At 48.3% G+C, this 17,566-nt stretch overlaps 1 protein-coding gene across 2 annotated transcripts in view; it reads right to left on the bottom strand.

Annotated features, from left to right (window-relative positions):
* Positions 1–970: 970 nt before the first annotated feature.
* The window catches only part of POLDIP3 (DNA polymerase delta interacting protein 3), a 29,967-nt gene continuing 13,371 nt past the window's right edge, over positions 971–17,566 (bottom strand). For both annotated transcript variants that reach the window (XM_003905640.3, XM_003905641.3), the window contains 6 exons: positions 15,669–15,764; positions 12,516–12,695; positions 11,871–11,948; positions 7,962–8,091; positions 3,640–3,706; positions 971–3,224 (listed from right to left, as the gene is read on the bottom strand). In XM_003905640.3, the coding sequence (XP_003905689.1) occupies positions 3,047–3,224; positions 3,640–3,706; positions 7,962–8,091; positions 11,871–11,948; positions 12,516–12,695; positions 15,669–15,764 (729 nt within the window). In that variant the 3' untranslated portion in view covers positions 971–3,046. The remainder of the gene's footprint in view (positions 3,225–3,639; positions 3,707–7,961; positions 8,092–11,870; positions 11,949–12,515; positions 12,696–15,668; positions 15,765–17,566) is intronic.

The raw sequence follows: 17,566 nt of genomic DNA, 5'->3' as shown, positions 1-17,566 counted from the left end.
TCAACTTTTTTTTTTTCTTTTGAGAGTCTCGCTCTGTTGCCCAGGCTGGAGTGCAGTGGCGTGATTTCACCTCACTGCAACCTCCACCTCCCGGATTCAAGTGATTCTCCTGCCTCAGCCCCCCAGTAGCTGGGATTACAGGTGCCCACCACCACGCCCCTCTAATTTTTGTAATTTTTGGTAGAGACGGGGTTTTACCATGTTCGTCAGGCTGGTCTCAAACTCCTGACCTCATGTGATCTGCCTGCCTCGGCCTTGCAAACTGCTGGGATTACAGGAGTGAGTGAACGTGCTGGCCCCAACAGGCAACTTTTAATGTGGTGTGTCAAGGCTCCCAGAGAATGGTCCACACACAGAAAATGGGGAAGTGACAGTCTTTGAAAGCCTAGGCCCAGAAATGGCAAAGTCACATCTGGTCAAAGTAGTAACAGAGCACACTTGGGTTCAGGATGGGCATGGGACCCCATCTTCTGAAGAAAGGAGTATCAAATAATTTGCATCCCTGGAGGGGAGCAGTGGCTCATGCCTGTAACCCCAACACTTTGAGAGGCCGAAGCAGGAGGATCACTTGGGCCCAGGAGTTAAAGACCATCCTGGGTATCATATCAAGAACCTATTTTTTTAAATAATTAAGTTGCACTCCAAATGTTGAAATCCCTGAAGATCAAAACCCTTGGCTGCGTGTAGTGGCTCATGCCTGTAATTCCAACTTTGGGAGGCTGAGGAAGGCAGACCACCTGAGGTCAGGAGTTCAAGACCAGCCTGTGCAACATGGTGAAACCCCATCTCTACAAAAATTAGCCAGGCATGGTGATGCACGCCTGTAGTCCCAGCTAATTGGGAGGCTGAGGTAGGAGGATTATTTGAGTCTGGCTGCGGAGGTTGCAGTGAGCCAAGATAGTGCCCCTGCACTTCAATCTGGGCAATAAAGTGAGACTTTGTCTCAAAAAAAAAAAAGATAACTCAAAGGTAGGAATACCAAATGTTTATTCAGAAATGGATAATACATAATCACCCTTCATCCCTTAATGCCTCTTCCTCTCCTTCTGCACGGGAGACACAGACGGGTAACACAGGGGCATGGGAAGTGAAGGAGGACACAGGAGTAGCCCACCACCTTCTCTTCCCGGTCTCCCAAGATTACTGCTTATAGAGTGGAGGCGGCAAACAGGTCCCCTCAATGTACCAGATGGTCACCTACAGCACCAGCTCCAGATGGCCACGTGGCTGCAGCTGGACTCAATCAAACTCTGTGACAACCAGAAGATCCCCGCTTTGGGATCAGAGGGAGGGTAAAGCCATGCAGGCAGGATATTTACCGTCCCCACCCTAAGCAGAGTCCAAGCACTGAGTCCCCTGTTCCCAGTACCTGAAAAACCAGGTCCTACTGCCTTCTGGATGCTCTCTTGGGCCAGGAAGGGTAAAGTGTGGGAGGAATGTCTTCCAGCTGCTAACGAGAAGTCTGCACCCACTTGAAGGGGTTAAGAGAATAAAAAGCAGCATTCTTTAAAGAACTGGAAGTGGAGCACCACCAGGCCCCTTCCTTGGACTTTCCCGGCCTGGACAGCCTCAGAGTCTGCAGACTGAAGCTGAGTTCAAACCCTGGGTCCTTCCTGCCTGACAGACTGACCTCTGGAAACATGAGTCTCTGAGTTTTTCTTCACTGGGTCAGCCTCAAGCAAGTCTCGGGAACTCTTGAGTATCTCTGGCATGCGCCTTTCCCAGCACTTGCTACTGATTTTGCAGAGCTCCCAGAACTGTGCTCCCCAACTGGTTCCAGCTCTGCCAGCCTGGATTCCCTTCATTCCCAGCAAACCAGCAGGGGACCACTCAGTGACACCAGGGACAACACTGGCCTGGTCATTCAGGGACTGCCCCCGGGCTCTGTAGTTTTGTCCCAACTGCCTGTGCCTATACTGGGGAAACAGCTTGCCTGGTAGAGCTGCCCTGCTCCCTTGACTCCTCCTCTGCCAAGGCAGGAAAATAACCCTCTGGTCATGGATGGATGGGTCACTCACGTAAGTGGGAACAAACAGTGCCCCTTGGCGGCAGCTGGATATATGCCTCCAGGCACTCCTGACCACTGTCCTGTAGACAACTTAGGCCAGAAATGGAGAGCCAGGAGCAAACCGACCTCTTCCATTCAAATAAGCTCCAAACCCACAGCATTGCAGAATGGGAGGTTGAACCTTTGAAAGGCCCAACCAGAGGAGAGCTGGCAGCTGCACAAAACCAGGGTGTGATGAGTGCCAGGCGAGGTGAGAACCAGGAGGGCTCACAGCACAACCCCCTCCTAGCAGAGACATCCAGAAGGGAAAGAGAGCTAGGGTAGGGCATTCAGCACAACTCAAGGAAAAGGGAAAGGTGAACTCTGGAGCACTTCCTCTGGGCGGAGACAGCACGGGCCTCCAAGCCAAGAGCTTGGACACTCTTCCCAGCGGTGAGCCTCATCCTGCCCTTGCCATTAGTGAGGCCTGGAGCCACTGGGGAGAGGACAAGAGGCCTGAGACCTGCTCCCCACCCAGGCACCTCCAATGACCAGGCAGAGGAGCGGCACAGCTCTCAGGCCGACCTGGCTCCCATCAGGATATCAGGGTTTTCCATCCCCTCCGTTGTCTGAAAAGCTTAATACACACAAAGGACAGGCAGCCCGTCGGCCCCTGGAAAAAGCAGGGTCCTTCAGACGGCCCCCGCCCTGCATCCCATGGGGCCACAAGAAAGCCACCCAGAGAATTCAGTGTACCATTTCCAGATAAGAAATCAGCTTGGGGCTGAGGCTGGCGGAGGCACACTGAAAAACACAAGCCTAACTTGGTGATGAGATGGAGAAGAAACATACTACAGGAAACGTTAACGTACAGAGAAAGCACATGGCAGAACACAACACAGAAATGCGGGTCCCATCCAGTGAGGAAGCTCTTTACCCCTGGTGACCCTTCCCACAATCAGGGGTCTCCAGTCCGATGGCCCGTTGGTCATAAGCTTTGCCTTGGGGAAACAGAGCCACCCTCCTCTGCCCCCACTTCCAGCTGCCTCACTCCCCTGCTCAAAGCTTGATTTTGAATTCTGTGGGCTGCGTGGTCACAGAGGCCCCTGAGGACTTGAAGAGTGCCTTCAGGATGGTGTCAGGGTCCACTTCGGCAGGGGGGTTGGAGGAGGAGGCAGAGTTCACCCTGCGAGGCAGCTCACTCTCCTTTTTCACCGATGGGCTGTCACTCAGCCGCCTGTGGAGAGCAGAGAAGGGTAAAAAAAAAAAAACTAATTGGGGAACAAAAAGAGGGGTAGCATCTGGCTCTGTCTCCATCAGAGCCAATCATGAGGTGGAGTTCTGTGTTCCTAGGATGATGATGATGCACACAGCTGGGAGACCCAAGCAGCCTCCCCTCCACCTTCCACTCACATATTTCTAAATCAGAAGGCTGAGAACGAGATCATAATGCTAGCCCCTGTAGGGTCAACCCCTGGGGAAATGACAAAGCAAACCATTTTGGTTGAGTTTAAGCATTTGAAACAACCAGCTGCCATTAGAACAAAGGAAACGGGATGGGGGGATGAAGGGGAGCTGTGATGCAGGCAGTTTACCCATTAGAATAAAAAGAGATGGTTCCCTCTCCCCAGCACCCCGCCTTTGGAACTCACAGCAGGATGGGCTGGTCTGAGGTGATAACGTTCCCATTCATGTGAAGGTTGCACTTCATCGGCTGCCCTGAAAAACCAGAGAAAGAAAAAGGCTCTGCTATGAGACCTCAGCTCCTCACACAAGAGGACAAGGGCTGTACCTCCATTATCAACGGTCAAAACACCCACCACGGCGGTTCTGGCTCCGCAGATGGAGACCTGGCTGCTAGGTTCCAATCAAGCCAGACACTAAGAAAATCCAAAGCGTGAGGAAACCTCAGCAATGGCGCACCAAGAGGCAAAGTGGCCACAAACCTTGCTTCATACAGGAGGAGATGAGTGAAAGTGAAGGAGAAATGAGACTCAATGTGAAGCCATCCAAGTAGTAAGGGAAAAGGTTTATGCTATCAAATTCAGTGAAAAGATGATCAAAAGCATTCGTACAGGCTTCTACTCTATCTACAAAGGATGAAGCACTAGGAAGACCACACTCCCACTGTATACAAAGCACAACGTGTGTAATGGTAATAGCACAAAAAAGAGGAAGAAGAAACAAGGCCATTTGGGAGTAACATTTCCATATCTTACTCGAGTTAAGTTAGTGAATACATCATGAAAGGAATTAAAATATTAGGAAAAAAATGTGAAAGAAAAGCCACTGAAGAGGAACAAAAAAGTAAAATGCGGTCAGGCGCGGTGGCTCACGACTGTAATCCCAGCACTTTGGGAGGCCAAGGCGGGCGGATCACAAGATCAGGAGATTGAGACCATCCTGGCTAACACGGTGAAACCCCGTCTCTACTAAAAATACAAAAAATTCGCCAAGCATGGTGGTGGGCACCTGTAGTCCCGGCTACTCGGGAGGCTGAGGCAGGAGAATGGTGTGAACCTCGGAGGCGGAGCTGCAGTGAGCAGAGACCGCGCGCCACTGCACTCCAGCCTGGACAACAGAGCGAGACTCCGTCTCAAACAAACAAACAAACAAAAAAAGTAAAATGGAAGAAACAAACCTAATTATCAATATTAAATATGAATGGCTTAAATAATCCAATCCAAAGACAGATTGTCAGATTGAATTAAAATTTAAAAAAGACACATTTTTCTTTCTTTTTTTTTGAGATGGAGTTTCACTCTTATTGCCCAGGCTGGAGAGCAGTGGCACGATCTCAGCTCACGGCAACCTCTGCCTCCCAGGTGCAAGTGATTCTCCTGCCTCAGCCTCCCGTTTAGCTGGGATTACAGGCATGTACCACCATGCCTGGCTAATTTTGTAAAGTAGAGATGGAGTTTCCTCATATTGGTCAAGCTAGTCTTGAACTCCCAATCAGGTGATTCTCCTGGCTCAGCCTCCCAAAGTGCTGGGATTACAGGCGTGAGACACTACGCCCAGCCTAGGAAACACATTTTTACAGTCGATGAGAGAAAAAGATTGAAAGTAAGAGTGGGCCAGGCACGGTGGCTCATGCCTGTAATCCCAGCACTTGGCAAGGCTGAGATGGGCAGATCACTTGAAGCCAGCTGATTGAGAGCAGCCTGGCCCGCATGGCAGAAACCCCATTTCTGCTAAAAATACTAAAAATTAGCCAGGTGTGGTAGTGCGCGCCTGTAGTCTCAGCCACTCAGGAGGCTAAGGCACGAGAATCGCTTGAACCTGGGAGGCAGACGTTGCAGTGAGCCAAGATCATGCCCCCGCATTCCAGCCTGGGTGACAGAGCGAGACTCCATCTCACAAAAAAAAAAAAAAAAAAAAAAGCGTGAACAAAGATATATTACCCAAACAGCAACCCTAGGAAAGCTGGTCTTTTACTTATTAGCTATTAATAATATAAAATGAAATAGACTTTAAAACAACAACAAAAAAGTTACTAGAGGTAAAGAGGGATTTAAATTTAATTAAAGGGTCAATTCATCAGGAAGAATATAATCAAACATATATGCAAGTAACAACAGAGCCTCAAATATATGAAATAAAAATACACAGAAGTGAAAAGAACAGACAAACAGTAATAAAGATCTTACCGGGCGCAGTGGCTCATGCCTCTAATCCCAGCACTTTGGAAGGCCTAGGCAGACGGATCACTTGAGGTCAGGACTTTGAAACTAGCCTGGCCAACATGGTAAAAACCCCATCTCTACTAAAAATACAAAAATTAGCTGGGCGTGACAGCGTGCACCTGTAATCCCAGCTACTTGGGAGGCTGAGACAGGAGAACTGCTTGAACCCAGAAGGGAGAGGTTGCTGTGAGTCAAGATCATGCCACTGCACTCCAGCCTGGGCGACAGAGGAAGACTCCGTCTCAAAAAAACAAAACAAAACACTCCATATTTCACTTTCAATACTAGATAGAACCAGGCAGATCAACAATGAAACAACACTTGAACAACATGACAAAGCAACTAGACATAATAGACATGTACAGAACACTCCACCCACAACAAGAAAATACATATTCTCCTTAAACACTCAAAGAAGAAAAGAAAATCTGGAAAATTCATGAATATATGGAAATTGAAACAATCCTAAATAACCAGTGGGTCACAGGAGAAATCACAAGGGAAATTAGAAAATAATTCAAGATGAATGAAAATGAAGGCATGATATGGAATGCAGTTAAAGCAATGCTTAGAATATATAGCTGTAAATGCACATATAGTCATGTATCATTTAACCATGGGAATACATTCCAGAGTGCAGTGGCATGATCATAGCTCACTATAGCCTCAACTTTCCAGGCTCAGGTGATCCTCCCACCTCAGCCTCCCCAGCATCTGGGACTACAGGCACACGCCACCATGCCCAGCTAATTTATTTTTTGAGACAGGGTCTTGCCACATTGCACAGGTTGGTCTCAAGTTTCTAGGCTCAAGTGATCCTCCTGCCTCAGTCTCCCAAAGTGCTGGAATTACAGGCTTGAGCCACCACACCTGGCTGTACAGCATGTTACTCTACTGAGTAGGCAACTGTATTTGTACATCTAAACATAGAGAAAATATAGTAAAAATATGGTATTATAATGTTATGGGCCCACTGTCATATATGTGGGCTTATACAGCGTATGAATACATTAACAAGCAGAAGTAAAAAAACCTACAGAATGGGAGAAAATATTAGTAAATCACTTATCTGATAAAGGACTTAAGAATATGTAAAGTACTTTTACAACTCAATAATAAAAAAGAACCTAAAAGGCAGACAAAGATTCTGTACTGGCATTTCTCCAAAGAAGATAGCCAGGCACGGTGGCTCACGCCTGTAATCCTAGCACTTTGGGAGGCTGAGGTGGGCGGATCACCTGAGGTCAGGAGTTTGAGACCAGCCTGGCCAACATGGTGAAACCCCATCTCTACTAAAAATACAAAAAAATTAGCTGGGCGTGGTGGCGCGTGCCTGTAGTCCCAGCTACTTGGAAGGCTGAGGCAGGAAAATCGCTTGAACATGGAAGGCAGAGGTTCCTGTGAGCCAAGATCATGCCACTGCACCCCAGCTACAGAGAGAAACTCAAAAAAAAAAAAAAAAAAAAGAAAAGTATCTTTCCACATCCAATATGACAAAATAAGAAAAAACAAGAGAAATTTAAAATTTAAAACAAAATTAAAAATAATTTTTTTAATGACATACAAATGGCCAGTAAGCACATGAAAAGGTGCTCAACATCATTAGCCACGGGGAAATGCAAATCGGAACTCCACTGACTCACCCAGGGGAGTTCACCCAGGTGCCAAGATTTAGCCAAGGCTCTAGGTCTTTTATTTGTAATTTTTTTACTGTTGTATTGTTTTATTAGTCTCTGCTTCTCCACTTCTAGCACAGGGCCTTGGTCCACAGTAGGCACTCAATACATACTGAAAGAACAAATGAGTGGAAAAGGAACATGGCAGACAGAATAATTCTCTACAGGCTCTCTGGAGATGAAAAATACGAACCTCAAGTCAATAAAGTCTGTTGTTTACCCACTAGGAGCAGCTCTCACCCAGGAGCCAACATTCAGACAAGACTCCAGGGCTTTGAGGAACGTCTGCCCTAGCACTAAGCAGATCAACATATGGAGGGAACGGCTGTGCCTCTTGGCCTCCCTGGCAAAATCGCTTAAGAGAACCATCCACAGAGAAACGCTGTTTTCCTTTTTGCTGGGCTCAAAAGCTTAAGGGCTGGGTGAAAATCCAGGGCCCTGTGTAACCCACAGCTCAGGACTACTCAGAGACTGCACAGCAGTTCCTGGTGCAGACGAGGCCCCGGAGATGGGTTCCACCCATCTCAGAGAGACTTCCTCTGGAAAGCCTGCTACCTGACAGCAAGTAGAGAGGAGTGGGAGGGTCAGAGGACTGCCTTCTCCCTAACTTACCGTCCAGACACCGGTTGTTGTACTTCTTATATGCGGTGATGGCATCGTCCTTTTTCACAAACACCACCTCTGCTACCCCAGGATGGACCAGTCGAGCTCGCTTGAGGGCCCCACACACACAGAAAAGTTCCTGCACACAAGAGGGGTTGGGATTGGGGAAGGATTTCTCACCGCCTGCCACTCACACACTCTGAAGGCCCTGGGGTGTGGTGGCTCCACTGCAGCTAAATATGCCCCTGTGCCTGAGACTGCAGGGAGGTTCCACGTTAGGTGGTGCTCTTGAGACATCCACAGGCCTCAACACAGCACCAGATGAAGTCAGCAGTGGGAAAGGGGCTGGGTTTACAAGACTTGGATCACCTGGGATCTCCCAGCAAGCCACCACCAAAGTCTTCAGTGCCCACCTCAACAGGGATAAAATAGTTATGAAAATTTTCTCAGAGAGCCCTGTCATGAGAATACATGTATACAAAGAAAGACAGCTGCTAACATGTCACCTGAGAATCTGTTAGAAATACAAATTCTGAAGTTCTACCCAGAGTCCTGGTTTGGCTGGATTGAAGGGTTTCCCCAGACATAAGACTTTGAGTGATAAAACCAGGAGAGTCCCTAGCAAAACTGGGACAGTTGGTCACTCTAAGTCAAACCTGAGTTTGATCCCCCAGGCTTTGCTTCCTATCTGCTATGGGACATCTAGCAAGTTACTTAACTTCTCTAAGCCTGTTTCCTCTTCTGAAAATAAAAAGAACTAGCTTACTTTCGAGGGTTACTGGAAAGCTCAACAGAGATCATTTTTAAGCAGTGCTTTGCACACATCATTGACTCCAATCTCCACCCCATTTTACAGACAAGACAATTAAGGCCAGAGAGGGAGCAGAATGTGAAGACAGACAGAGCCTGACTAGCACTCACGCCATTTCTTCACCTGCAACTGCCTTCACAAGGTTGCTGTGAGGGCCAAAAGAAGGTTTATGAAAAGGTCCTTGACATGATTTGTTTTTAATGGTAAATATCAAAACAAGATGTCCCTCTGCACCTGTGGGAGACTGGTTCCAGAACCACTCACAGATACTAAAATCTGTGGATGCTCAAGTCCCTGCTATAAAATGCTGTAGTATTTACGTATAACCTATGCACATTGTCCACTATACTTTAAATCATCTCTAGATTACTTACAATACCAATGTAAATGCTATATAAATAGTTGTTATACTGTATTTCTAAAATTTGTATTATTTCTCATTATACTGTTATTTTAAAAAATTTGAATATTTTCATTCAGTGGTTGGCTAAATCTGCAGATGTAGAACCGACAGATATGAAGGGCCAACTATAAATAGTAGGTGTAATTCCAATTTTATTTCCATTGTCCTTTTAACATTGCCTATTTGGGTAGAAGAGGAGAGAGGATGATTATTACTGGCAATCTCCCCTGAGCGCTGATCATGACTGGTGTTCAGTTTTCCACCATTATATATCTCCCAGGAGTCTGCCTAAAGTGACTGGCACATAGCAAGTACTCAATAAATGGCAGTCGTTATTACGCTTATAAACAGTTTTAATTCTTTCCTTTTTTTGAGACAGAGTCTCACTCTGTCACCTAGGCGGGAGAGCAATGGTGTCAACCTCCACCTCCTGGGTTCTAAGTGATTCTCCTGCCTCAGCCTCCCGAGTAGCTGGGACTATGGGCACGCACCACCACGCCTGGCTAATTTTTCTATTTTTAGTAGAGATGGGGTTTCGCCATGTTGGCCAAGCTGGTCTCGAACTCCTGACCTCAGGTGATCCACCAGCCTCGGCCTCACAAAGTGCTGGGATTACAGACGTGAGCCACTGCACCCAGCAATCAGCTTTAATTCTTAATGACTTGTCAAGTATTACACAAAACAAGCTACAATTTCCATCCTCATATGCACCATTCACAGCACTGTCCCTGTAAAGGAGAAGGGCGTACGAGGGACCCATTTCACAGCATGTGTGTGTTTCATAATTAAGATTTAACCCAGGCCGGGTGCGGTGGCTCAAGCCTGTAATCCCAGCACTTTGGGAGGCTGAGACGGGCAGATCACGAGGTCAGGAGATCGAGACCATCCTGGCTAACATGGTGAAACCCCGTCTCTACTAAAAAAATACAAAAAACTAGCCGGGCGAGGTGGCGGGCGCCTGTAGTCCCAGCTACTCGGGAGGCTGAGGCAGGAGAATGGCGTAAACCCGGGAGGCGGAGCTTGCAGTGAGCTGAGATCCTGCCACTGCACTCCAGCCTGGGCGACAAAGTGAGACTCTGTCTCCAAAAAAAACCTCAGCTGGGCTGGGCACAGTGGCTCACACCTTTAATACCAGCACTTTGGGAGGCCAAGGCAGGCAGATCATAAGGTCAGGAGTTCAAGACCAGCATAGCAAACATGGTGAAACCCCGTCTCTACTGAAAAATACAAAAATTAGCTGGGTGTGGTGGCACGTGCCTGTAATCCCAGCTACCAGGGAGGCTGAGGCATGAGAATTGCTTGAACCCAGGAGGCGGAAGTTGCAGTGAGCCAAGATTGCACCACTGCACTCCAGCCTGTGCCACAGAGCAAGACTCGTCTTAAAAAACAAACAAAAAAACAAAACAAAACAAAAAAAACCCAAGGCGGGCAGATCATTTGAGGTCAGGAGTTCGAGACCACCCTGGCCAACATGGTGAAACCCTGTCTCTACTAAAAATACAAAAATTAGCCAGGTGTAGTGGCAGGTGCCTCTAATCCCAGTTACTCAGGAGGCTGAGGCAGGAAAATTGCTTGAGCCTGGGAGGCAGAGGTTGCAGTGAGCCGAGATCGCACCATTACACTCTAGCTTAGGTGACAGTGAGACTCTATCTCAAAAACAAAACAAAACAAAACAAAACAAAAAGATTTTAACAAATGTAGTGACCAGTGCAGTCTGTTAGTCTGGGACTCAACTGCAGGGAGAGGCTGGATTCTCCAACTGTATTCATTTTGTGATCTGACAGTTCAAAGGATGCCTGGATTTCTAAACTAATGGCTCTTTTGGCTGCCTGAATGAAAATGATGTTGAAAAAAGTCCTAGCTGCATCCAGAACCCCACTCACAGGCACTTGACAGGTTTTGCCCATGACTGCCATGGGTGGGACAGGATGGACCAGGAAGGTGGATACCACCAGTCCATCTCACCTCTCTCACTTTGGAATCATCTTGTAAAACCTCCAAAGGACACAGAACGTTCCAAAGACTCATAGGAAAACACAACTACTGGATATTGCCCAGTGGGACTAAAGGATCCCATTTAGGACCTATTACATCACAGATATCCCCTGACTCTGACATTCAGGCCAGGCACCTGGCCTTGGTTAGAAGCTGCGCAGAAGAGTGAAGCAGCTGGGCTGACTGCTACTGTTTGAAAGGCCCGATTCCAGGGGTGGCCCTTGGCTGGCATCTGGGAACTCGGATCTCAGAAGGGCTCCTGCCACCCCACAGTTCACTGTGCCTGGACTGTGCAAACAACATGGTTTCTACTCAACAGCTGCTTTTCTTCTGGGAGTCTGGAATTTTGGTACGTGCTACACAAAGAATGCCGAAGTGACCAGTCCCCAATAAAACCTTTGGGCACCGAGTCTTTAATGAACTTCCCTGGTGTCACATGTGTTGTCACAACTTGCTGCGAGTTGCACCCAGCATCCTGTGCAACTCTGCTGGGAGGGGCCTCTGGAGGCTTGTGCCTGGTTTCCCCCCAGCTTCACCCCATGAACCATTTGCTCTGCATCCTTTTGCTGTCATTAGTCTCAGCCCTGAGTGTGACTATATGCTGAGTCTGGTGAGTCCTAGCAGTCATCAAACCTGAGGGTGGGTCTTAAGAGACATTTGCCACAGAGGCGGTTTGAGATTTAAATGTTTGGTAGGTCACAGTACTTACAACAATGTCCTCCTCCGTGACCCGAGGGTGCAGATTATTCACAGTCATCTTGGTGCCTTCCAATGGACTGAGAACAGGCTGTCACAGACAAGAGCGTTACCAGAAGCTGGATAGCTGATAAGCATTCCCACAACAGAAATTCCTCCAGGCACGTGACTAGGAAGGCTCAGAGGAAAGCTCCATGGAGAGTTACCACAACTGGGCCCCCTGAACTTCAGTGTCCACTACACCCCCCACCACTCTATGCTAAAAGCATGGACCCTTTTCCATCTCCCAAATACGCAAGCCTCTTAGGCCCTGAGCCTCTACCTGAAGGCTGCTCATGCTTCCAGACCCACTCAGCTAAAAGAGCCCTTTTTCCCAGATTTCCCAACTGGAATGAGATGCTCTGTCCTCAGCACTCCTAACAGCTTTCTTCTGGGAGAGTCTAACATATCACCAGATACCGTAACCTCTCAGCAGGTCTGCTGTCCCCAGCGGCCTGCAAGGTCTTCGAGAGTAAGAGTCCCTAGGTCTTGGTTTGCTCATCTGTAGAATGGGGGTGGCAATGCCCACCTCACAAAGGTGTTGTGGGGACACAATGAGATACATATAAGCATACAGCCCTCCTGACCCCAACTGCTGTGGTCACCACCGTCACCTCACCTCAGCAGGTGGCAGCTCTTTGGGGGGTTCTTCCTTGTTCACCAGTGTCCGGGACATGTTGGTCAAGGCTTTTGTTCGAACAGAGGAAGGGAGAGCAGGAGCTGTGTACGCGTCATTCTGAACCACTTTGGTAAGAGGGAGGGCCTTGGACATGGAAAGCTTGGAACTACTTAGCCCAGCCTAAACAAAGAGACAGAAAAGAATCTGAGAAGCCAGACCTGGAATGTTCTGAAGAAGCCCCAAGGGGCTGACAACTTGCTGAGAGCATGAACCCTCTACGCCTCCCAGCTCTCCAATTCTATTAGAGGTCTGGAGCCAAAAAAGCTGCCAGCTGCCAGTGACATCCCATAGTGAAGGGGCAGGGGGAGAAAAAAACACACAGCCTGAGCGCGCACTCACAGAAGCCACTCTCCACAGTGCTAGAAGCTCTTGACAGGAAGCTTCCATACAGCCCTGACCTGGAAAATTACCTAAGAGCCACAGACTCACCCATACCACTTAGACTTTCTAAAAATTCTACAATAATGAGGCTGGTCAGAAGGCCAAACGCTTGGCCAGGCATAGTGGATCACACCTGTCATCCCAGCACTTTGGGAGGCTGAGGTGAGAGGACTGCTTGAGGCCAGAAGTTCAAGACCAACCTGGGCAACACAGTGAAACCTCATCTATACAAAAAATGTAAAAGAGCCGCTATGCCTATGGAGTAGCCATGATTTTATTCCTTTGTTTTCTTAATAAAGCTGAAAAATTAAAAGGCCAAAAGGTTGAGGCCAAGTTCATTCCCAGATATGCTTCTATCACAGTGTGCTGATCACCACACTTAAGAAGGCCCAGAACTCAGCTTTTTGGTTCCTCTTCTGGCCATCCAGAGGAACCACACACAGCCTTGGCCTCATCAGCTCCTGGACAGTCAGGGACACACGGGCATTCGGCAGCGCAGATCACCAAAAACAGCCCCTCCCATCTCGATATGGTCCCTTGGAAACAAAACTCCCCTGTATTGTGTCTGAGGAAAAAGGCGCATAAAGCAGAAGTGACGGGAGCCCTGCTGATTTAGGGCAGTGTTTAAAGGCACTGACCCAGGGAGAAGGGAGGAACGCAGCAGCCAGAAAGGCAGATCAGAGAATGGGCAGGGGCAATCCACCACGCTTCTCCAAGTCTGGGAGAAGCAGCGTCACCCCAGGCTGGATTCCACATTCCTCAGGCGGCTTTCTGAGTCTCCAGAGCCAGGACAGCACAGTGACTACACACAGGGCCCTGAGAACCAGACTGCTCAGGCTTATTTTACCTCTCCATGCCTGCTTCCTCATCCATAAACGAGGGTAATCAACAGTACCCATCTCACAGGGTACAAAACGCATTAGTATAAATATGGCATTTATTCAATTAGGGTATCAAATAGGGATAGAGACTCACTGAGCAAGGTGATAGTTCCCTTGATAGCAGACTTGAGCAGTCTAATTACTGGAAAGGCCTGGTCCCTTTGTAAAGAAACAAACTGGCATCATTCAGCTTCACGATGTATCTCTCTTTTTTTTTTTTTGACACGGAGTCTCACCCTGTCACCCAGGCTGGAGTGCAGTGGTGCAATCTTGGCTCACTGCAACCTCCATCTCAGGGTTCAAACAATTCTCCTGCCTCAGCCTCCCGAGTAGCTGGGATTACAGGCACGCAGCACCATGTCCAGCTAATTTTTGTATTTTTAGTAGAGACAGCGTTTCACCATGTTGCCAGGCTGGTCTCGAACTCCTGACCTCAGGTAATCTGCCCACCTCGGCCTCCCAAAGTGCTCGGATTACAGGCGTGAGCCACCGCGCACAGCCAGCTTCATGTTTCTCTCTTTTTTTTTTTTTCCAGATGGAGTCTCGCTCTGCCACCCAGGCTGGAGTGCTGTGGCGTGATATCGGCTCACTGCAAGCTCTGCCTCCCAGGTTCACGCCATTCTCCTGCCTCAGCCTTCCGAGTAGCTGGGACTACAGGTGCCCACCACCATGCCCGGATAATTTTTTTGTGTTTTTTAGTAGAGACGGGGTTTCATCGTGTTAGCCAGGATGGTCTTGGTCTCCTGACCTTGTGATCTGCCCACCTCTGCCTCCCAAAGTGCTGGGATTACACGCGTGAGCCACTGCGCTCGGCCCATGTTTCTCTTAATTACTAACCAGGAGTCTGGTCCACATACTCCAGACAGTAACCAAAACTGAGTCTTTGAGCTTCTGAAGGAAAAACAAAAGAGGTGTCTGCCATAAGGACCCACCTGGGCAGCCCACTGGCCTCCCTGTCTGACACTTGGCTGTACTACTGAGCTAAGCAGCATGGACCTCCCTGATGCTCCCAGATGCTGTTTTCTTTCCTTCTCTGCATGATGTCTGATCAACACTCTAGCCCAGCAAGCTTTCCCTGCATGCAGGCTGCACCTGGCAGAGCCCACAGATCAGGTGAGATGTATTCCTGCTAATGTCAACCAAGGGAATCCAGACTCCAAGAGCAGCGCCCGAGCTGCTGACCATAGAGGGTCACAGAGCATGCAGAACGACCAGCCACCAAGGAAAGAACACAGACTCCCCACTGTGGGATCACTCACATTTTCCCTATAGTGTCTCAAACATAGCACCTGGGAGCTGCAGTCCTGCACTTCACTTGCTGTGGGACCTTGAACAAATCAGGAGGCACCCCAGTGTCTCAGCATTTATAAAACTAAGGGGTTGGACTAACTCCAGCTCTGAAAATCTTACGGCCCAAAGGAAGAAATATTTCTGCATTGAAAGGCTCTATTCACACGGGGCGCAGTGGCTCACCCTGTAATCCCAGTACTTTGGGAGGCTGACGCAGGCAGATCACTTGAGGTCAGGAGTTCCAGACCAGCCTGGCCAACATGGTGAAACCTCATCTCTACTAAAAACACAAAAATTAGCTGGGCGTGGTGGCAGGCGCTTGTAATCCCAGCTACTAGGGAGGCTGAGGCAGGAGAATAGCTTGAACCCGGGAGGCGGAGGTTGCAGTGAGCTGAGATTGTGCCACTGCCCTCCAGCAGCCTTGGGGACAAGAGCAAGACTTCGTCTCAAAAAAACAAAAAAAAAAACAGGCTCTATTCACCACAACCTCTCCCACCTGTCTGATCAGACATGCAGCGTAAGAAAACATGAAATGCCATACCATGTGGTGAAGAAAGCCGCCGGAGGCTGCAAACTTCATCTGTTTAGTAGGAACGGAAGCTATACCATCATCATCTTCATCCAGGTCATATAAATTCTGAGAATATAACATAAAGAAATATAAGCAAATGTGGCATGTGTGCCCTCAACAGACATCTAGAACAGGCATGGCAAGGAAATGGCTGCTGGAGAGAGAAAGGGACCAAAGTAGAAGTGGGCACAGGGGTGATGGTGCCTGGAAAGACTGGGGCACAAGTCCTGACAGGCGAACTCCCTGTCAACAAGGGCCCAGTGAAAGTCCTACAACTTCCAGATACATTCAGAAGTCCCTTTTTCCCAGTGGGCACTATCTACGAAGAGTTCCTAAAATGTTCCTTTATATCCTTTGGCTTGGAAAGTCCATCCTTGTTAATACGACCTACAGAAATAAATCCAAACCCTAGTAAGAACTTTATCTACAAAGATGTTCATAGCAGAAGGATTTCTAACAGTGAAAATGACAGGAAAATGGTTTAAATAAAACTGGAATGCCAACTATATGGATTTTGTAATTACTAAAACGTTTACAGTAAATGTGAAATGTCGCAGAAAAATGCTTGAGTTACAAAGTGAAAAAAGAATGATAGAAAATTGGATAAGAATATAACCCTGGCTGGGCGCAGTGGCTCACGCCTGTAATCCCAGCACTTTGGGAGGCCGAGGAGAGCGGATCACGAGGTCAGCAGATCGAGACCATCCTGGCTAACACGGTGAAACCCCGTCTCTACTAAAAATTAAAAAAAAAAAAATTAGCCAGGCGCGGTGGTGGGCACCTGCAGTCCCAGCTACTCAGGAGGCTGAGGCAGGAGAATGGTGTGAACCTGTGAGGCGGAGCTTGCAGTGAGCCGAGATGGCGCCACTGCACTCTAGCCTGGGTGACAGAGCGAGACTCGGCCTCAAAAAAAAAAAAAGAAAAGAAAAGAACCACAACCACAACTATGAGTTAAGTAAAAAACAGACTGGGGCTGGGCACGGTGGCTCACACCTGTAATCCCAGCACTTTGCGAGGCCAAGGCAGGCAGATTACCTGAGGTCAGGAGTTTGAGACCAGCCTGACCAACATGGAGAAACCCCATCTCTACTAAAAATACAAAATTAGCCAGGCGTGGTGGCGCATGCCTGGAATCCCAGCTACTTGGGAGGCAGAGGCAGGAGGATCACTCGAACCCGGGAGGCCTGGAGGTTGTGGTGAGCTGAGATTGCGCCACTGTACTCCAGCCTGGGCAACAAGAGCGAAACTCTGTCTCAAAAAAACAAAAAACAAAAAAACAGGTTGGGCATGGTGGCTCACACCTGTGCCTGTAACCCCAGCACTTTGGGAGGCCGAGGCAGGAGGATCGACTGAACCCAGGAGTTGGAGACCAGCCTGGGCAACATGGCAAGACTCTATCTCTACAAAAATTAGCCAGATGTGGTGGTATGCACCTGTGATCCCAGCTACTCAGGAGGCTGAGGTGGGAGGATCATTTGAGCCCAGAAAGTCAAGGCTGCAGTGAGCCATGACTGCACCACTGCACTCCACCCTGGGGGACAGAGTGAGACCCTGTCAAAAAAAAAAAAAAAAAAAAAAGGGGGGGGGTGGGGGGACATGTAAGGAACTATGGCAAAATTTCAACAGTGATTGGCTTTGGATAATAGGAACTTGAGGGACTTCTTGGCAAGTTTTCTATATTAAGCACATAGAACTTTTATTTTAAAAAAAAATTAACAACAAAAAAAATTTTATTAGCCTCTCTGTCCCCTATGCCTCCCTTCCTCTATTAAGAATCTATTAAGAAGTCGCTTCTTGGCTGGGTGCGGTGGCTTATGCCTGTAATCCCAGCACTTTGGGAAGCTGAGGTGGGCGGATCACAAGGTCAA

This window comes from Papio anubis, chromosome 16 (genome assembly GCF_008728515.1).
Source record: "Papio anubis isolate 15944 chromosome 16, Panubis1.0, whole genome shotgun sequence".
Taxonomy (NCBI): domain Eukaryota; kingdom Metazoa; phylum Chordata; class Mammalia; order Primates; family Cercopithecidae; genus Papio; species Papio anubis.
This window is presented reverse-complemented; position numbering and strand designations above follow the sequence as displayed.